This window comes from Leucoraja erinacea, chromosome 10 (assembly GCF_028641065.1).
Source record: "Leucoraja erinacea ecotype New England chromosome 10, Leri_hhj_1, whole genome shotgun sequence".
NCBI classification, from domain to species: domain Eukaryota; kingdom Metazoa; phylum Chordata; class Chondrichthyes; order Rajiformes; family Rajidae; genus Leucoraja; species Leucoraja erinaceus.
In genome coordinates this window covers 25,384,787-25,407,262 of record NC_073386.1, presented here as the reverse complement: position 1 = coordinate 25,407,262, position 22,476 = coordinate 25,384,787, and the positions used below count along the sequence as shown (strand labels likewise).

The 22,476-nt window shown below is 40.9% G+C and overlaps 1 protein-coding gene across 2 annotated transcripts in view; it reads right to left on the bottom strand.

Annotated features, from left to right (window-relative positions):
- The window catches only part of cc2d1b (coiled-coil and C2 domain containing 1B), a 74,538-nt gene that overhangs the window by 14,781 nt on the left and 37,281 nt on the right, over positions 1 to 22,476 (bottom strand). For both annotated transcript variants that reach the window (XM_055641754.1, XM_055641753.1), the window contains exons 11-16: positions 11,719 to 11,791; positions 8,712 to 8,833; positions 4,356 to 4,536; positions 3,802 to 3,971; positions 2,341 to 2,472; positions 1,011 to 1,069 (exon numbers count right to left, since the gene is read on the bottom strand). In XM_055641754.1, coding sequence (XP_055497729.1) covers positions 1,011 to 1,069; positions 2,341 to 2,472; positions 3,802 to 3,971; positions 4,356 to 4,536; positions 8,712 to 8,833; positions 11,719 to 11,791 — 737 coding nt within the window. The remainder of the gene's footprint in view (positions 1 to 1,010; positions 1,070 to 2,340; positions 2,473 to 3,801; positions 3,972 to 4,355; positions 4,537 to 8,711; positions 8,834 to 11,718; positions 11,792 to 22,476) is intronic.

Below are 22,476 nucleotides of genomic sequence, written 5' to 3'. Positions count from 1 at the left end.
AACCAACATGGGTATGCACAGCGGGTCGGAAACATTTAGATATAATTTATTTCATGTTTTTATTGAAGGAATTACTTTATGGGTAGTTCTTGATTAGATACAGATCTGCATTTTTAATTACATGCTCCAAAATGTGTAACTTGCTAAAAGCTAGATCTATGGTGTTTACGACTGGCAATCTAGTTACTCAAGACGTCCATGTACAACCTCCTGAAGGTCATGGCGAATGCAAATAAATATTTCCAGACTAAGCTGGAGTCACAGACCAACGCTCCACTGCTGTGGCAGGGCGTGCATGCTATCACTTCCAACAAGATGAAACCAGATAGCATAAATGGCAACAACTCATCACTTCTAGATAAGCTCATGCTTTGAGTCATACTTTGAAAGGTAAAACAATAACAATGACACCTGCAACAGTCCTTGATGACCCTGTGCTCTCAGTCTCTGAGGCTGATGTAAGAGCATCAAGAAGCTGAATCCACACACATTGTCAAGTCCTGTGTTTGGCGTGCAACACAATCATCCAATCCAAGCTCATCACCAAGCTCCAAGACCTGGATCTCTGTACCTTCCTTTGCAACGGTAGTCTGGACTTCACATCAGCAGACCACAATCAGTGTGGATTCCTTCTCACTGACCATCAACACTGGTGCATCTCAGGGCTGTGCACTTACCGCCTTGCTCTACTCTCTTTACACCCATGACTTTGCAGCCTAACACTGCTCCAATGCCACCTACAAATTTGTCACAACACTTCTGTTGTTTTCCAAATCAATGGAAGTGATGAAACAGCTAACAAAAGAGAGAATACTCAGTTGAGTTGTGGGCAACAACAAACCTTCGCTCAACGTTAAAAAAAAGTGTAATTTATGTACGATTTATATTCTGTTGCCCGAGTCCATGTTGCTATGATGCTCTGGCAATAAAAATGTTCGTTGTTCCTGTATCTCATCTGTGTATATGACAATAAACTAAACTTAACTAGACAAGACAATGTTTGCACTTACTTTGTAGTCTCCGCCAGATTACCAAGGTGCGTAAATTGTTTGGAATATGACATACATTTCTAGATTTAAAAGAAGATTTAATTATCAATTATGGAAGGAAAAAGTTATCAGGGAATACAAACAAGGCCAAAATATGTCTGTAATAATGAAATTCTAGTATCATAATTCAGAATACTTCCATTAAAAACTCCAACAGGAGTTTTATATGTGTTTTAAAAATTGTTGACATTCTGCATACAATGTCATATTTTTTATCATCTTTAGAGTTTAGAAAAATGTGAAGTTATAGAAACATAGAAAATAGGTGCAGGAGTAGGCCATTTGGCCCTTCGAGCCTGCACCGCCATTCAATATAATCATGGCTGATCGTCCAATTCATTATCCTGTACCTGCCTTCTCTACATACCCCCTGATCCCTTTAGCCACAAGGGCCACATCTAACTCCCTCTTAAATATAGTCAATGAACTGGCCTCAACTACATTCTGTGGCAGAGAATTCCACAGATTCAACACTCTCATTGAATTGTACAAAACTGTTGTGGTTTTGACAGGGATGATATTTCCCTTGGCTCAGGTCTCACAAACCAAGGGTCACACTACTAAAACTCAAGGCAGGAAATCTCTTCATCCCAAGGGTAGTGATTATTCTGAAATCTCTACCCAATAGAAGCATAGAGTCTCAGTGGCTGCATACGTTCCACACAGATTAATACATATCTGGATATTAAGGAAATCAAGGGATTGGGGTCAGTGCAGGAAAATGATGCTGAAATAAAAGAATAGCAATTTTTTTTCGGTAGTGGGGGAAGCCTACTCCTGCTTCCATTCATATTTATATTTTATTCCTCTTGCCTTTATTCCCATTGGTAAAATGTATATTTTGATGTTTCTTTACAAAACAGTGTAGCATGGATCTCGATTCCAATTTATCTGGTGGACAACACCCAGCTTTTTTCACTCATACATTTTCTTCCATCAAATTAAATAACTGAAGTTCTTTCAGAATCTGATTGGATGAGTAGCAAACATACTCTGGACGGGGTGGGAGATTGCAACCTCCACGTGGTCCGCCCTGTTTCGACAAATGCAATCAACCCGGTGTGCACAATCAAATAGAACAAGTTGTCCTACAACTTTAGGCTGTGCACGCCATACGCAAGAAGAAGAATCCTCTGGGCAACAGGGGAGAACTGGTACCGTAGATGTTTCAGGAGCCATATAACCATCCATTGACTGACAAACAAGAATAGGTCAACCTGTTATGTCATTTGCAATATTCTAAATAACTTGTACTCTTTATGTTTGCACTACACTGACCAATGTCAAATACCTCATACTGTTCTTTCAGAAGGTTTGTAAGGTGTGTGTATACTTCTTCTATCTTTGGTGAAATCTGCACATCTTTATGATGGACTATTATAAAGTCATTGTCATCTTCTTCATCCTCAGGGGGTGAAGGAACCTGCAAAAAGAGAAAATAAAAGTGCTATGCCCTGAATGCTTATTGTAGCACATGCACCAAAAAAGAAAATATACTTGATGACTGCCTTCGTTATAGCTTATAATCTTTTTTGTTCCCTTCTTTTTTCTTTGTAGTATCATTCCAAAATAGTTTAGTTTAGTTTAGAAATACCGCACGGAAACAGGCCCTTCAGCCTACCGAGTCCGCGCCGACCAGCGATCCCCGCACACTTACATTATCCTACATGCACTAGGGACAATTTACAATTATACCAAGCCAATTAGCCTATAAACTTGTATGTCTTTGGAACATGGGAGGAAACTGGAGATCCTGGAGAAAACCAATGCAGGTCACGGGGAGAACTTCGTACAGACAAGCACCCGTAGTCAGGATCGAACCTGGGTCTTTAGCGCTGTAAGGCAGCAAGTCAATTGCTGCGCTACCGTGCCATTTGATTCAAATACATTCATATACAGCTGATGTAGAGGTCTTTACAGCACTACACAGGATGAAAATAGTTTACTAATCTCCAGAGAGAATAAAAACAAAGTTAAGCTGAAAAAAGATAGCAAAGTAATATGTCTGAAAAAGGGTTCTGACCCAAAACGCACTTATCCACGTTCACCTGAAATGCTACCTGACCCACTAATTTTTCCAGCACTTTTTTTGTAAACCAATATCTTAAGTTCCTCGTTTCTAATACGTTTTGCCCATGTTTTCCAAAGGATAATGAAATATGAAGATCACCAACTTGATGAAAATGGAGATGAAAGACATTAGAAATCTGAAGGCTGTGAAATACGAGCTGTGATGTATAATTGGAAATTATTAGACAAATGGTGCAACTTCATGAAAGCATTTGAATATAAAATTCCGGATCTCAAATTCCTACTAATTCCTGCTTGCTGCAGCACCCTACATGAACAAATTGAAGGTGGCATGTATTACTATCCTCAGATCCTTTTACTTACTGCATTCCTACCACTCTTATGTCACTGTAATTGTGCCCTTTCTTACTATCAGTTCCATCCACAGATACTGCTTAACCCACTATCTCTAGCAGTTTGTTTTTGACCAGCTTTCAACATCGGCAGTCCCTTGTGTCTCCATTTTCCAGCCTATCCCAGTCATTGAAACACCTTTTGTGTTTGGTGTCATCCATATACTTACAGTTTAAGAAGGGAATATCACACAATGGGATCCAGGGAGTGAATCCAGCCTGGGTTAAATTCCAGATTTTATCCCTTATTATTATGAACTATGTTAGAAAGGACATTGTTGTAATGGAAAGAAGTTAATCTACAATCCTGTTCATCAGCTTTGCCTAACCTTGGAAATATCAATTGCTTGTCCACTTTGGACAGCCAAAATCATTGGATCAAAGCCTTTGGCAGTTCGAAATAATTTTTTTGCTTGTTCCAAGTTCTTCTTTTGTTTTGCCTGCAAAGCAGCTTTCATGTACTGCTTCTTTCGTTTCTGAAGAAATTCCAGTTGTTGTGCTGCAGAAAAAAACAGATGAAATATTATATAACTGAGAAGGTGTGGTCTCTAAATATAAGAAACAATATAATTACAATTAAAATGGAGAGTTAAAACTCTGGAATCTGCAATTTCCATTCAAACACTATTTGAATGGATTTCCATTAAACAACATCTGGCAACAAATCCCTGCTCCTCAGCTGAATTCTTTATCTAACATATGAAACATGACAATGCAACATGCCAGAAGTATTCGGTAACGCAGGCAGCAGCAATTTATTCACGTCATTTAGTGACCGCTTTTGGTTCACATAAAAGCCCAGCTTTACAGTGGAGCATCTCTATTCATTTAACTCTCTACACTTTAATTATATGTAGCTTGGATGAGTAAAGAGAAAACATACCGATTGTACTTTGCTGAATCAGGTGATCTTTTGGCACTGGCCTTTTTATAGGCTTGGGGGACTGGCTTTCCTCAGATGCAGCTGGCAAGGTCAGAGCCGGCCCAGCTGGCTGCACGACTTGGTCTGGGAGTTTTGCTGGTCTCTTTGCAACTGGGGGGTGAACAGATTGAGGAGTTCCACTCTAAGGTAAAACAAATAAAAATGTAAAATGTTCAGATACATTAAAAAAGAAATATTTGGGTGAATTCAATTCTGCAAAATGAGCAAGATGATATTTCTATAGAAATGAAGAAATACAGAATTTTTAAACACCGTATAGTCCATTCTTCAGCTTCCGAAAATCTTCGTACTATATAAATTTAATTGAATGCAGTTAACAATGGATGCACAAGAATAATTCATAGCAAGACAAATCTAATCTAATTCTTTGAAACAGATATGAAAATGGAGCATCAAGCCCATCAAATCCTGCAATAGTGCACTCTACACATAGTAATATTATGTAGTTCAATAGGAGACAAAAACCCTAAAACAAACGCACAATAAATAACTACTGCCAAGTAAATATCCATCCATTCTATCTATCTATCTATCTATCTATCTATCTATCTATCTATCTATCTATCTATCTATCTATCTATCTATTCTAATCAATCAATCAACCTATTCTAATCAATCCATGAATCTATCTATTTTATTCAATCAATTAATCTATCTATTCTAATCAATCAATCAATCATTCTATTATATATATATTATATATCTATATAATTAAAAGTCTCATCTTGACCACTTCCTGTCTGTGCTGTATATTGATTTAAAAAAAAAGCTACCCTGTATCTCTGTGATTTTTGGCCATCTTACTCACAGTCCTCCTCCGCTGTGCCAGCCCCGAGGATTTTTCCCATCAATGAAATTTATTTTAATGAGTATTTAAATAACCTTGAGATCAGCTGATTGGTCCTCTCGCCTGTCAATCACTGCAATGAAAGTAACGCCCCTTCCGGGGGGGACAGGACAATAAAACCCCGGATGCCTGGACGCGATTCAGTCACTCTGCAAGATTGTGAGGGGGAGGCCACGACTGTCATTCTAAGCTGTGAATCAACTGAACTGAGTCTGCAATGTAGTTGCAATAAATGATTTGTTAGCCCTTAATGACAATGCCATGAGTTGTTTGGCCTGCTGCCCTGCCTGTGTTTGAAACTACAATGCTTTATTAGTTCCGACTGTGTTTGGAAGGAATAAATGCCTTATTGGGTCAGACTGTGTTGGGAAGGAATAAATGCTTTATTGGGTCCGACTGTGTTTGGAAGGAATAAATGCTTTATTAGGTCTGACTGTGTTTGGAAGGAATAAATGCTTTATTAGGTCTGACTGTGTTTAGTTCAAAAGTCCCGCTCATTTCGTGACTCCTGCTTAGTGGACAGGTTGCGCTGATTGCTTAATTACTGGTAAGTGCAAATTGCCTTTGCTCGTGGCCCCGCCACCCCTCGATTAAAGCAGATGCTGTCAACGCGCAGGCGCACTTTCCACTACCCTCCCCTCCCCACTCAGTCATTTTTTTCGCCTCCCGCTGTGTTTGGGCCAACCATTAGACAGGCAAGATAAAGATAAGAGACCATTGTGTTCTAAAAAGGCAATATATACTGTTTATAGAAGGCAGTCACAGGAAATCGCTTTTAGACCTATTGGCAATGAAAACGTAAACATGGGCTTTAAAGTAGATTGATTTAAAGATTCAGGCTGAAAACGAATCTTGTAAAAATGGGAATAAACAAGATGGATAATATTATTCCATTTTCAGTACCTTGGAAACTTCGTTCTGAATCTGGTTGCAATGAAAATTCCATTATCAAAATTTACACATTATCTAGAAAATATTTGTGGTAGTTGGACCCTGCAATATACTTTTGCCGAGACTCCATAGTTACCTAAGACTGTGGGTCTGTGGGTTCTATAGTCAGACAGGATGGTGCTTCCCAAAAGAAACTGACAATGGTCGACTGAGATGAGCTGCAGTCAGTGCAGTGAACCAATAATTCACGACTAGTAATTTCTCATGGAGGATTGAGTACACTAGTATAACGCAGGGTTTAACTTAAGCAAGAACAGTTTGAGAGTTGGAAAGATGATCCTTGTGTCAACCGTTAAATCAGCTATAATCTCGAGCTCAAATAAGGGCTTTTCACTAAAGGATGAGAAATTCTGGTTTGTTTTGATTCGAGCTTGCGTCTACAGAAGGTCCCAAGGCTGTGGAAAACATCTTGCCTGGTACCTGTCCCAAAGAAGACCTATCCCACTCACCACAATGACTACAGACCAGTAGCGCTCACTTCGCATATTATCAAGACATTTGAGAGACTTGTCCTCTCCTACCTCAGGACTAGTGTGTCAACTCAAATGGATCCTTTACAGTTTGCATATCAGCTCAACATCAGTGTCGATGATGCCCTTATTTACATGCTGCAGAGGGCGTACACACATCTGGACATCCCTGATGCATCTGTAAGAATTACATTCTTTGACTTCTCTAGCGCTTTTAACACAATTCAGCCCCGACTGCTAGGGGAGAAGATGGAGAAGATGAAGGTGGATCCATTAATGGTACTGTGGTGTTTGGATTACCTTTTCCTCAGACCACAGTATGTGCGCCTACAGAACAGTGTCTCAAGCACCATCATGAGCAGCACCGGGGCTCCACAAGGAACTGTGCTGGCTCCATTCCTGTTTACCATCTACACAGCGGATTGTCAATATAACACCAACAGCTGCTTTTTGCAGAAATTTTCAGATGACACAGCTGTTGTAGGCCTCATCAAAGGGGGCAATGAGGAGGAGTATAGAGACACAATTAACAACTTTGTGGAGTGGAGTGCACACAATAACCTCCATCTCAACACCAAAAAAACGAAGGAGATAGTTGTGGATTTCAGGAGGGGGAGGAGGAGGACTCAACCAACACCAATCACCATCAGGGGCACTGAGGTGGAGGTGGTCGCCAACCACAGGTACCTTGGTGTGCAGCTTGACAGTGAGCTGGACTGGAAGAGTCATATGGAGGCGGTGTACAGGAAGGGACAAAGTAGACTGTATTTTTTAAGGAGGCTAAAGTCATTTAATATCTGCCAACCCCTACTGTGCAGTGTCTACCATTCAGTGGTGGCCAGTGCTCTGTTTTTTGCTGTGGCCTGTTGGGGAGAAGGCGCCCGAATAGCGGACAAAAACAGACTGGACAAGCTGATCAGGAAGGCCGGCTCAGTGGTCGGGGCTGAGCAACTAACGGTCCAGCAGGTGGCAGAGGCTAGAACTTTGAAAAAACTAGGCTCAATAATGACCAACCCCACTCACCCACTCCACGCCCTGAAGGTGATCAAGTGCAGCACCTTCAGCCAGAGACTGATTGCACCAATGTGCAAAACGGAGAGACATAGGAAGTCTTGTATACCAGCTGCTATAAGGTTTTATAATGCACAAAATTTTAACTTATTATGTATTGAAGATATCTGTTGAAATGTGTGGTGTTATGTCTGTCTTGAAGCTGTTGTGGCACTGTAATTTCCTGTAAAGGATTAATAAAGGTTATTATTATTATTGTTATAGTTGTTCAGAAGTTCCCAGCCGATTGTTATCACCTTGTAGATGGTGAGAGAAGACTCCAGTCTTACATTAGGCTAGACATGTGTGGTCCTTTGACATTTTGTGTATTGATCTTTGGTATTGGCGATACTGCATGGGCTTATTCTAAGAAATATGACTTCAGAATTCGAAAAATCAGGACTGAAAGGCACCTATTTAAAATATCATAATTAAAATAGCTGTATCTCCTTGATAACTCTAAAACTGGAGCCTTTAAAAAAGTATTTTTTTCAATATTAGCTCAAATATGAGAGAAATGAATACCTCCGCATTTTCCATTCAAACCCTGTCAACTAATGGACCTCTTCAACTAGCCACAGGATGCTTACTCCACCCTTCGTCGCCTAGTGATTTTTCCAACATCCAATACTGAGATTGCTTCCCATCAACAGTTAACAATTTGGAAATTCCCTTTTTTCTTTGAAAGTCACTCTTCTATCGTCATCCAAATATACCTCCTCCAAATCCCTATCATAATACCACACAAAAAAATGACAGTACTAATCAAATACAATGCACCCGAGCACGTGTTTTTTTTAAAGTGAAGCAGATGCTTAGGGAAAGAGCATCTTAAAACTCCCCAATGTTCAATGAAATATCTTGCATCTAACATGCAGTCACTTTGGATGAGTACTGGAGGGTAGTAAGCAGCTTTGAGAAAAGAGATAACGGAATCAGTAAAAGTGATGTTTTTATGGGTTCAATTACATCTAGTACCTCATCATCCTCCTCCTCCTCCCCCCCGATTTCTGTTGAAGCTAGTTTGGAAGCAGCTTGAAGTGTTCCAGCAATGTCAAGCTCTCCAGATGTTCCTCCCACTCCTGGAATGGCTGGAAATCCTACAGAAAGGTAATGTAGCAATTTTAAGGCATCAACAGTTAACAATTTAGAAATTCCCTGCTGGTTACTAATAAAAATGTCACTGCTTCACATCATTTTGTGAATGAAGTCAGGTTGACTCACTCAATTTTCAGTACCCTTATTTTAACAAATGCTCTCCTTTAGGATTCCCTCACCCCTACTGAGCCACGTTAATGAACTGTACTGAAAATTACATCCATGGCCTCACTCTGCAGAATAGCATCTAATTTTAACACCATTGCATCTTCACTCAACTGTACTTCGGAAATAAACTTCTAAGTTAATTATATAATTTTATATTTTCACAGGTTTAACCAGAAGTAAACAGATAGTTTGTTTTACTCTTTCTCCAAGACTGTAAGACTATATTCTGCACTGTTTCCTTTCTCTTTTTGCACAGTTGCACTCATGAATGGCATTACTTGCCCAAATAGCTCACCAAACAAAAGTTTTTCACTATATCTCAATTCATGTGAGAATAATAATAAAAACAAACCAGCTGTTGATCAATGACTAATGATCAACAGGTTTGCCTTAAAATATCAATGGTGTGAAATTTGTTCTCAACATTAGTGCCAAAATGGATAGACAGAACTAATAGGTGGGTGGAGATTAGCAGTCAAAATTATATTGTTAATTTTGCAGCATTCCTATGTTTTCATAAAGAGGCAGATTCAATTAGCTCCATTGTTTTGTGCATATGGTGATCTAAATTGCATATTGCAAGTTTTTTTACAATATCAAAGGTAACAAGAAATATTTTCCTTTGTCACCCTTGATTTAAAGGTGGCATTATTTACCCATCCTTATATTCCAGATCCACACCAATGTTCCATTTTGTTAAGCTAACAATACAATGCAGCTTTGGGCAAAGTTGCATCTTTTAGATAGGAGATTATAGCATAGATCAGGTGAAGGTAAAAGATAGATGGCACTCAAAGAATAGTAGACAAGTTCTCTATGGTGTCCTGGCATTCACCCCTAAACATGCATTGGTAAAACATCACTGGGATTGGACATACTTGAAAATTGGATGTACACTTGAAAAGGAAAAACATAGACAAATATTTCCATAAATAATAATTCTAATGACAAAACCACAAGGGGAAGATTTCCATGCCATAGTTTCCACTCGTGCATTATTTTAAGAAACTATAGTTCGTAAAATGCATCCATGGGGCATCTTTTTCTGAAGGAAGAGGAAATGCAGACTTAATCAAGAAATTTACTTTTGGAAACATCTAATTTAGGAAGAAGTATTTTCACTTAAATTGCAGTCCAAAAGTAAAGATCATTAATAAAAGAAATACAGTACTCACATCAAACCTTTTAATCCGAAAGTGATTAAGAATATAGAATGCATCACAAGACACAATTGAGATTAATTAGTAAAGAAATTGAAAGGGCATCTAGGTAAGCACATTAAAAGACTAAACAAAAAATGGGTTATGCTGAAGGTTTTATGGGTTCAATTATATCTAGTACCCCATCATCCTGTGCTAGATATTTGTTTCAATACACTTGTTTGTCTGAAGAAAGGGAAATAGCAGACTCAAAACTGCAGAAGTTTTCAAGCCAACTTATAAACATGCTCTAGATTTCTGGATGGAATTCAATCACCACAACCAATGACCTAATATATACATAATAATTGGTCTCAAATTATATAATGAGAATTCTATCCCTTAACCGCAAAGCCATTATTATCTGAGCCCACCAGAGTGGCTTCCAATTACAGCAGTCGAAAGTACAGATGCAACCATATCTAGCAAAAAATTAAGACATTTTCAGCTACTCAATGACTGTTGGCCAAAAACATGGGAGATGTTTTTGTAGCAATTTTATGTAGATTCTTCTCACGGAGGACAGTGAGTCTCCAAAATAATACTCCAGGAGGTTCTGGGTGCCAGATCATTAGGTGACTTTAAAGAGAAAATAAGGTAGAGGAGATAACGCCCTGAAGCAGTTGAGCTGTGATCAAATTGAATGGCAAGTCCAGTTTAAGGAGGCCGAGTGGTCAATGCTTGTTCCCGCTTTCTTATATTATTTATAAAGCGAGACTTTCCAAATGTATTGCATTTTCAGTTGCAAATACTGCACAGAAGATGTCTGTGCATTCAAACTGTTTTTATTCTTAATGTGTATACTTTCGTTTCAAGATGCTGATGTCATCTCACAGTCAGCCACTGAATATATGTGCCATTCTTCAGATTGAAGGATCGCTTATCAGTGTTCAGATTATATTTTGGTATTTCATCACACCAACTTGGAAGCTCTGCAATCAATAAAATTGAATCCCATACCAGCTTTTGTATGTGACTGGCACACATGGCTTTCCAATGAAAAACAGACAGAATAAAAATACCTACAATCACTTTTATATTTTCTATTGTCAGATTAGTTCTTTCCAAGTTAATCCCCTACTTATTCTTACCGCATCACTTGCATTTTCATTTCCTTCAAATATTTTAAAATAGTGGAATTACTTGGAAGGTACATCAAGAAATGCCATGTGTGAATAGCTCCCATTACTTAAATCTTCCACGTTTAAAGCTTTGCAGCACAAATAATTTCTTATTACCATTACAGTCCATTACAAGGTCATTGCCTGCAGCATGCAAAAACATAAATTAAAAAATGAGTTTAACTAACGGTGAATCCTGTAATATTTAATCATGGTAGACATAAAAAGCTGGAGTAACTCAGCGGGACAGGCAGCATCCCTGGAAAGAAGGAATAGGTGGCGTCGCGGGTCGAGACCCTTCTTCAGACTGAATCTTAATCTTGTCACTGTGACACAAATATAACTGCTCAAAGAAGTGAAGATTTTACACAAATACTTCTAGAATATACAAATACATGCCTGGGGGTATTGGAAGATCACCAAAATCCACTTTTCTTCCAGCTTTTTGTGCTCTGATGGCATCTTGGTATTGCTGGAATGAGGAAAAGGTAGAAATTCTCATGCATTCCACCAAGATGATACAAGTTGTCAAATGATTAATATCAAAATAATTTATGGAAATAAAGGACATGGATAAATGTTCACCTAACTGTGAAAGAGTACATTGCATTTTGAAGTTCACTTTAGTTCAGTTTAGAGATACTGCATGGAAACAGGCCTTTCGGCCCATTGGGTCCGCTCCGACCAGCGATCCCCACACATTAACACTATCCTACACCCACTAGGGACAATTTTTACATTTATCAAGCCAATTAACTACAAATCTGTACGTCTTTGGAGTGTGGGAGGAAACTGAATATCTCAGAGAAAACCCGTGCAAGTCACGGGGCGTACATACAAACTCCGAACAGACAGAACCCGTAGTCAGGATCAAATCCGGTTCTCTGGCGTTGCATTCGCTGTAAGGCAGCAGCTCTACCGCTGCGCCACCATGACCGCCGTGTGTGCTTGCGGGACCTAGGAGTGCAAGTACATAGTTCCTTGAAAGTGGCGTCACAAGTAGATGGCGTGGTCAAGAAGGTTTACGACACATTAACTTTCATTAGTCAGAGTATTGAGTAGTTGGGGGGTCATGTTGCAGTTGTACAAGACATTGGTGAGGCTACATTTAGAATATTGTGTTCAGTTTTGGTCACCCTGTTATAGGAAAGAAGCTGTTAAGCTGGAAAGGGTGCAGAAAAGTTTTACGAGGATGTTGCCGGGACTCAAGGGCTTGAGCTATAGCAAGAGGCTGAGCAGGCTTTATTCCTTGGATTGCAGGAGGATTTGGGTGTAATCTTATGGAGGTGTACAGGATCATGAGAGGAATAGATAGGATAAATGCATAGAATCCTTGTGGGCAGTGGGCAGGTGCTATAGACCTGCACGGGAAGGTAGACTCTCCCGCCCCCACGAGTCTCGGGCAGATGGGGCTCGTCAGCCTGGGAAGGCAGTCCATCTAGGAAAGGGAAAACTCTGATTTAAAACCTCCACTGCCTTGTGGCCATATCCAGTAGCAATGTTACAAAATTTTGAGATTTTAAAAACTCAAGTCTATAATTTATCCCATCAGATAAAGCATAAAAAGAAGTTTAATTTGACACCTAATTCACTTTCATATCTCAAGTATTTAAAAAGTTATGGCCATTTTCATACTCGGAAATTAGCATCTTGTTCCCTATTGATTTTCTATGGACATAACAAAAAAGCTGTGATCGTGGACAGTCAAAAGCACATAACCTTCTTAAAAATTAAGAGAACTGAATGAAATTTTCAGTTATCATAAATTGAAGCATTCTGAAACAAATATAAAATAATCTTACTCGGATGACCTGAAATTAAAGCATATAATTAGTTAGTTACCCACTTGTAGCTAATTTCAAACTTCAATTACTAGATCTAAACATCTATCCATTTCTTAATAAATGATTAACATTTTTAAATAGCCTAAGTGTCCAAATAATATTCACAAATAATTCACAATAAAACATGATTTTTAAATCTCATTTACATTAATTTATAGGCCAAATGGAAGGAATTTAATGTTCAATTGCTGTGAATTAAAGTCCATTTTAAATCAGCTTTCTAGTGGGATCCTGTGAACGCGCTGGTTTAGAACGTTCACATTGCGGTAGATTTGTGCCCTCAAATGCCCAGAAAAATACTGCGGGATATAATGGGCCCAAAACTAGCTACTCGCAATATTAAACTTTGTATAAAGTGATCTTAAGAAGCCGTTTTTAATGTAAAAATATACTGCTACCCTTCAGATTTCTGCTCTATAGACCCAGCTGGTTGCGAGCCGTCGGGGGTTTAGAGGTTAATTTTTAAACTACTATAGCACTTAGAAAAAAACTCGTAAAACTAATAATAGCTCATGTGAGGGAACCTACCAGCGAATTATAACCATATAACCATATAACAATTACAGCACGGAAACAGGCCATCTCGGTCCTACAAGTCCATGCCGAAACAATTTTTTTTCCCCTTAGTCCCACCTGCCTGCACTCGTACCATAACCCTCCATTCCCTTCCCATCCATATGCCTATCCAATTTATTTTTAAATGATACCAATGAACCTGCCTCCACCACTTCCACTGGGAGCTCATTCCACACCGCCACCACTCTCTGCGTAAAGAAGTTCCCCCTCATATTACCCCTAAACTTCTGTCCCTTAATTCTGAAGTCATGTCCCCTTGTTTGAATCTTCCCTATTCTCAAAGGGAAAAGCTTGTCCACATCAACTCTGTCTATCCCTCTCATCATTTTAAAGACCTCTATCAGGTCCCCCCTTAACCTTCTGCGCTCCAGAGAATAAAGACCTAACTTATTCAACCTATCTCTGTAACTTAGTTGTTGAAACCCAGGCAACATTCTAGTAAATCTCCTCTGTACTCTCTCTATTTTGTTGACATCCTTCCTATAATTTGGCGACCAAAATTGTACCCCATACTCCAGATTTGGTCTCACCAATGCCTTGTACAATTTTAACATTACATCCCAGCTTCTATACTCAATGCTCCGATTTATAAAGGCTAGCATACCAAAAGCTTTCTTTACCACCCTATCTATATGAGATTCCACCTTCAAGGAACTATGCACGGTTATACCCAGATCCCTCTGTTCAACTGTATTCTTCAATTCCCTACCATTTACCATGTACGTCCTATTTTGATTTGTCCTGCCAAGGTGTAGCACCTCACATTTATCAGCATTAAACTCCATCTGCCATCTTTCAGCCCATTTTTCCAAATGGCCTAAATCACTCTGTAGACTTTGGAAATCCTCTTCATTATCCACAACACCCCCTATCTTGGTATCATCTGCATACTTACTAATCCAATTTACCACACCTTCATCCAGATCATTGATGTACATGACAAACAACAAAGGACCCAACACAGATCCCTGAGGCACCCCACTAGTCACCTGCCTCCAACCCGATAAACAGCCATCCACCATTACCCTCTGGCTTCTCCCATTCAGCCACTGTTGAATCCATCTTGCTATTCCTGCATTTATACCCAACAGTTGAACCTTCTTAACCAACCTTCCATGAGGAACCTTGTCAAAGGCCTTACTAAAGTCCATATAGACAACATCCACTGCTTTACCCTCGTCAATTTCCCTAGTAACCTCTTCAAAAAATTCAAGAAGATTAGTCAAACATGACCTTCCAGGCACAAATCCATGTTGACTGTTCCTAATCAGACCCTGTTTATCTAGATGCTTATATATATTGTCTCTAAGTATCTTTTCCATTAATTTGCCCACCACTGAAGTCAAACTAACCGGTCTATAATTGCTAGGTTTACTCTTAGAACCCTTTTTAAACAATGGAACAACATGCGCAGTACGCCAATCCTCGGGGACTATTCCCGTTTCTAATGACATTTGAAATATTTCTGTCATAGCCCCGGCTATTTCTACACTAACTTCCCTCAATGTCCTAGGGAATATCCTGTCAGGACCTGGAGACTTATCCACTTTTATATTTTTCAAAAGTGTCAGTACTTCTTTTACTTTGAACCTCATAGTATCCATAGCTACTCTACTAGTTTCCCTTACCTCACATAATTCAATATCCTTCTCCTTGGTGAATGCCGAAGAAAAAAAATTGTTCAATATCTCCCCCATCTCTTTTGGCTCTGCAGATAGCTGTCCACTCTGTCTCTCCAATGGACCAATTTTATCCCTCGTTATCCTTTTGCTATTAATATAGCTGTAGAAACCCTTTGGATTGACTTTCACCTTACTTGCCAAAGCAACCTCATATCTTCTTTTAGCTTTTCTAATTTCTTTCTTAAGAATTTTCGTTAATAATTAACTAGGCTGAACAAACTCGATTTGAACAGCCTAGAGAAAATCGCGTTTTAAACCCGCCCCCCTCTAAACGGCGCCAAAATCGAGCACACGGGCTGGGACAGATTTTCAGCGACGCTTCAGGTACGCTTTGCAACATACCTATATCCAGGTATGGAAAAGGCTCCAGGAGTAAACCTCATGAAAATCTGGAGTCAGAGCCCCTAAGGCAGTTCGTTGTTGTCCACAACCTCGCTCTGGCAGCTCCTGCGACGGCGCTGGTGCCAAATTGTAACGGCCCTGCTGTTCCTTTGGATCGATCAGCGACGTGGAGAGGGGGGACATGCTGCATGGGCACCAACCTGTCCTCCATATGACATTGCCCAGGCTTGCATCCGACCACACATCACCTGCAAACTAGGATGCATCACCCATGGTCAGTCATGACCGAGGGGGGCCTACTACTTTACCCAGAGTAGGGGAATCAAGAACCAGAGATCAACTCTAAGGTGGGAAGATTTACTGGGAGCTTGAGGGGTGACTATTTTACAGAAAAGGGTGGTCAGTATATGTAACGAACTGCCAGAGGAGGTAGTTGAGGCAGGTATTATCACAACATTTGAGAAACATTTAGACAGGTACATGGATATGATATGTAAAGAGGGATTTGGGCTAAACATACAGTGCCCTCCATAATGTTTTGGACAAAGACCCATAATTTATTCGCCTCTGCACTCCACAATTTGAGATTTGTAATAGAAAAAAAATCACATGTGATTAAATTGCACATCGTTCGTTTTTAATAAAGCCATTTTTATACATTTTTGTCTCACCCTGTAGAAATTATAGCAGTGTTTATACATAGTCCCCCCCCCCATAATGCTTGGGACACAGCAATGTCATGTAAATGAAAGTAGTCATGCTTAGTATTTTGTTGCATATCATTTGCCTGAAATGAATGCTTGAAATCTGCCCATTCATGGATATCATCAGTTGCTGGGTGTCTTCTCTGGTGATGCTCTGCCAGGCCTGTATTGCAGCCATCTTAAGCTTATGCTTGTTTTGGGGGCTAGTCTCCTTCAGTTTTCTCTTCAGCATATAAAAGGCATGCTCATTGGGTTCAGATCAGGTGATTGACTTGGCCATTCAAGAATTGACCATTGTTTAAGTTTGAAAAACTCCTTTATTGTTTTACCAGTATGTTTGGGATCATTGTCTTGCTGTAGAATGAACCGCCGCCCAATCAGTTTTGAAGCATTTGTTTAAACTCTGATACAAGTTAATCTTCGTCTCATCTGTCCACTACCTTTTTCCAGAACTGTGGTTGCTCTTTTAAGTACTTCTTGGCAAACTGTGACTTGGTAATCATATTTTTGTGGCTAACCAGTGGTTTGCACCTTGCAGTGTAGCCTCTGTATTTCTGTTCATGAAGTCTTCTGCAGACAGTGGTCATTGACAAATCCACTCCTGAAGAGTGTTTCTAATCTGTCGGACAGGTGTTTGGGGATTTTTCTTAATTATAGAGAGAATTCTTGTGTCATCAGCTGTGGAGGTCTTCCTTGGCCTGCCAGTCCCTTTGCAATTAGTAAGCTCACCAATGCTTTTTTTCTTCGTAATGTTCCAAACAGTTGTTTTTGCTAAGCCTAAGGTTTGGCTGATGTCTCCAACAGTTTTATTCTTGTTTCTCAGTCTCATAATGGTTTATTTAACGTTCATTGGCACAACTTTGGTCCTCATGTTGATAAACAGCAATAAAAGTTTCCAAAGGTGATGGAATGGCTGGTGGAAAGACTAGGTGCTGAGAGCTCTCTTATACCTGCATGAAGGAGGCAATTAAACACACCTGAGCAATTACAAACACATGTACAGCCATGTGTCCCAAACATTATGGTGCCCTGAAAGGGGGGACAGTCAGGGCTCTGACTTTTTTTCCTCCGTTTCCAGCCGGGCAACCTAGGCAGCTTTTTAGGTTGCCAAATGACAGTTTAGGTGGTCTTGCATGACTCGTGCGATAATGTGCTCGGACGAAGTGCGTAGTTACCAGTCTGAATTATGTTCAATGAAGCATTCACATATTAGACATAGAAAATAAGTGCAGGAGTAGGCCATTGGACCCTTCGAGCCTGCACCGCCATTCAATATGATCATGGCTGATCATCCAACTCAGTATCCTGTACCTGCCTTCTCTCCATACCCCCTGATCCCTTTAGCCACAAGGGCCACATCTAACTCCCTCTTAAAGATAGCCAATGAACTACCTTCTGTGGCAGAGAATTCCAGAGATTCACCACTCTCTGTGTGAAAAATGTTTTCCTCATCTCGGTCCTAAAAGATTTCCTCCTTATCCTTAAACTGTGACCCTTTGTTCTGTACTTCCCCAACATCGGGAACAATCTTCCTGCATCTAGCCTGTCCAACCCCTTAAGAATTTTGTAAGTTTCTATAAGATCCCCTCTCTCATTATTATTTCTGCTTCAAATAAATTCACAAGCTAATCCACAATGACATATAGCAAAATCATAATACAGTATATACAGTATCTCAATTCTTTTTACATGTTGCAATGAATGTAATTGCTATTATTTATTTCCACTTTCAAACAAAAATCTGGTTGGATTATTCAGCGTATGATCAACCTTGGTGAGACCAAGCGCAGGCTTGCCGATCACTTCGCACAACACCTCCACTCAGTTCGCAATAACCAACCTGATCGCCCGGTGGCTCAGCACTTCAACTCCCCCTCCCATTCCGAATCCCACCTTTCTGTCCTGGTCCTCCTCCATGGCCAGAGTAAGGCCCACCGCAAATTGGAGGAACTGCACCTCATATTTTGCTTGGGTAGTTTACACCCCAGCGGTATGAACATTGGCTTCTCCAATTTCAGGGAGTTCTTGCTTTCTCCCTCCTTCCCCTCCCATTCACAGCTCCCACAGCCTACTGCCTCTTCCTTTATTTTTTTTCCCGCACTCTCCCCCCCACCCCCCCCGACATTAGTCTGAAGAAGGGTCTCGACCCGAAACGTCACCTATTCCTTCGCTTCATAGATGCTACTCACCCGCTGATTTTCTCCAGCTTTTTTGTCTACCAACGGGATCCTACCACTGGCCACATCTTCCCATCTCCTCCCCTGTCGGCTTTCCGCAAAGACCGCTCCCTCCGTAACTCCCTGGTCAATTCGTCCCTTCCCACCCAAACCACCCCCTCTCCTGGCACTTTCCCTTGCAACCGCCGGACAGGAACAGGAACAGGGAGATAGGGGTTCTGAATGTGTGGCTGAGGGACTGGAGCAGGGAGCAAGGATTTAGAATTATAGACCACTGGGATCTCTTCTGGGGTAGGGGTGACCTGTACAAAAGGGACGGGTTACACCTTAACTGGAGGGGGACCGACATTCTGGTAGGCAGGTTTGCTAGGGCTACACGTCTGGGTTTAAACTAAATAGTGGGGGGGAGGGATTGACAAATTGGGAGTATAAAGATGGAGTTGAAGGGGAAGTGACTACAGGAAAAATTACAAAATATTCTTGAATTAATGGGAAGGAAAGCTCGAGAAGGGACAGCAGAGTAAGGTCAGGGCCAATTGAGAGGGGGGAAGTGAATACAGAGGTCAAAGTGCTGTATATGAATGCGTGAAGTATAAGGAATAAAGTGGACGAGCTTGAGGCTCAGTTAGAAATTGGCAAGTATGATGTTGTGGGAATTACTGAGACATGGCTGCAAGAGGGCCAGGGCTGGGAACTGAATATTCAAGGGTATACCTCCTATCGAAAAGACAGACAGGTGGGCAGAAGGGATGGGGTTGCCCTGTTGGTGAGGAATAAAATTCAGTCCCTTGCAAGGGGTGACATTGAAACAGGAGATGTGGAGTCAGTATGGATAGAACTAAGGAATTGTAAGGGTAAAAAGACCCTAATGGGATTAATCTACAGGCCCCCAAACAGTAGCCTGGACATAGGGCGCAAGTTGAATCAGGAGTTAAAATTGGCATGTAGCAAAAGTAATGCTGTGGTTGTTATGGGAGATTTCAACATGCAGGTAGACTGGGAAAATCAGGTTGGTACTGGACCCCAACTAAGGGACTTTGTAGAGTGCCTTTGTGATGGAATCTTAGAACAGCTTGTATTGGAGCCTACCAGGGAGAAGGCAATTCTGGATTTAGTGTTATGTAATGAACCGGATTTGATAAAGGACCTTGAGGTTAATGAGCCATTAGGAGGCAGTGACCATAACTTGGTCAAGTTTAATCTACAATTGGAGAGGGAGAATGGTAGATTGGAGGTGTCAGTGTTGCAGTTGAATAAAGGGGACTATGGGGCCATGAGGGAGGAGCTGGCCAAAGTTGACTGGAAAGATACACTAGCAGGGATGACTGTGGAACAAAAACGGCAGGTGTTTCTAGGAATAATACAGAAGGTGCAGGATCAGTTCATTCCTAGGAGGAAGAAATATTCCAAGGGGAGAAACGGACGACCATGGCTGACAAAGGACGTCAGGGACAGTATAAAAATTAAAGCGAAGAAGTACAACGCAGCAAAGATGAGCGGGAAGCAAGAGGATTGGGTAATGTTTAAAGAACAACAGAAGATAACCAAAAAGACAATACAGTGAGAAAAGATGAGGTACGAAGGTAAGCTAGCCAAGAATATAAAGCACGATAGTAAAAGCTTCTTTAGATATGTGAAGAGGAAAAAATTAGTTAAGGCCAAAGTTGAATCTTTGAAAACTGAAAAAGGTGAATTTATTATGGGGAACAAGGAAATGGCAGATGAGTTGAACAGGTACTTTGAACAGGTCTTCAAGGAGGACACAAACAATCTTCCTGATATAGTAGTGGCCAGAGGTTTTGGGGTGACGGGGGAACTGAAGGAAATCCACATTAGGCAGGAAATGGTGTTGGGTAGACTGATGGGACTGAAGACTGATAAATCCTAAGGGCCTGATGGTCTGCATCCCAGGGTACTTAAGGAAGTGGCTCTATAAATCGTGGATGCATTGGTGATAATTTTCCAATGTTCTATAGACTCAGGATCAGTTCCTGTGGATTGGAGAGTAGCTAATGTTATCCCACTTTTTCAGAAAGGTGGGACAGAGAAAACGGGGAATTATAGACCGGTTAGCCTGACATCGGTGATGGGGAAGATCCTGGAGTCACTTATAAAAGATGAAATAGCCGCACATTTGGATAGCAGTAACAGGATCGGTCCAAGTTAGCATGGATTTATGAAGGGGAAATCATGCTTGACTTAGCTTCTGGAAATTTTTGAGGATGTAACTAGGAAAATGGACAAGGGAGAGTCAGTGGATGTAGTGTACCTAGACTTTCAGAAAGCATTTGATAAGGTCCCACATAGGAGGTTAGTGGGGAAAATTAGGGCACATAGTATTGGGGGTAGAGTGCTGACCTGGATAGATAATTGGTTGGCAGACAGGAAACAGAGTAGGGATTAATGGGTCCCTTTCAGAATGGCAGGCAGTGACTAGTGGGGCAAGTGTAGCACAAAGCTCAGTGCTGGGACCGCAGCTATTTACAATATACATCAATGATTTGGATGAAAGGATTCAAAGTAACATTAGCAAATTTGCAGATGACACAAAGCTGGGTGGCAGTGAACTGTGAGGAGGATGCTATGAGAATGCAGGGTGACTTGGACAGGTTGGGGAAGTGGTCAGATGCATGGCAGATGAAGTTTAATGTGGAAAAATGTGAGGTTATCCACTTTGGTAGCAAAAACTGGAAGGCAGATTACTATCTAAATGGCGTCAAGTTGGGAAAAGGGGGAGTACCACGGGATCTGGGCGTCCTTGTTCATCAGTCTATGAAAGTAAGCATGCAGGTACAGCAGACAGTGAAGAAAGTGAATGGCATGTTGGCCTTTATAACAAGTGGAATCGAATATAGGAGGAAAGAGGTCCTTCTGTAGTTGTACAGAGCCCTAGTGAGACCACACCTGGAGTATTGTGTGCAGTTTTGGTCCCCTAATTTAAGGAAGGACATTCTTGCTAATGAGGGAGTGCAGCGTAGGTTCACAAGGTTAATTCCCGGGACGGCGGGACTGACATATCCTGAGAGAATGGAGCGGCTGGGCTTGTACACTCTGGAGTTTAAAAGGATGTGAGGGGTATATAGTGGAGTCAGGGGATTTGGGGAGAAGGCAGGTTCGGGGTACTGATTGGGGATGATCAGCCATGATCACATTGAATGGCGGTGCTGGCTCGAAGAGCCGAATGGCCTACTCCTGCACCTATTGTCTATGTCTATTGAAATTCTACACTTGTCGCTTTACCTCTCCCCTTGACTCCATTCAAGGACCCAAGCAGTCTTTCCAGGTGCGGCAGAGGTTCACCTGCGCCTCTTCCAACCTCATCTATTGCATCCCCACACAAGTTCTGTTATCCCACTTGCCTCACCCACTCCATGCACATTAGGGGCAATTTTACAGAGATAAGTTAACCTACAAAGCCAATGCATCTTTGGGATGTGGGAGGAAACCCACACGCTTGCAGGAAGAATGTACAAATTCAACACAGACAGTGCCCGAAGACCAGATCGAACACAGATCTCTAGCGTGTGAGGCAGCAAGCCCACCAGCTGTGCCACTATATTTTGTTTTCCAACACACAAAAAATTATACGTTGATAACTTTTCGTTACTAAAAAAAATAAACTATCCATTTTCAGTCTTAAATCTCTAAGTGATGCTATATTCCCCTCTACAGCTACTGTATGTTTTAATTCAGTTCAAGACTATGGGGCAGTACATTGGCCATAAAGTTGCTGCCTAAAAGTGCCAGAGGCCCGGAATTGATCCTGAATACGGGTGCTGTCTGTATGGAGTTTGCTCCTTTTCCCATTGATCACATGGGTCTTCTGCGGGTG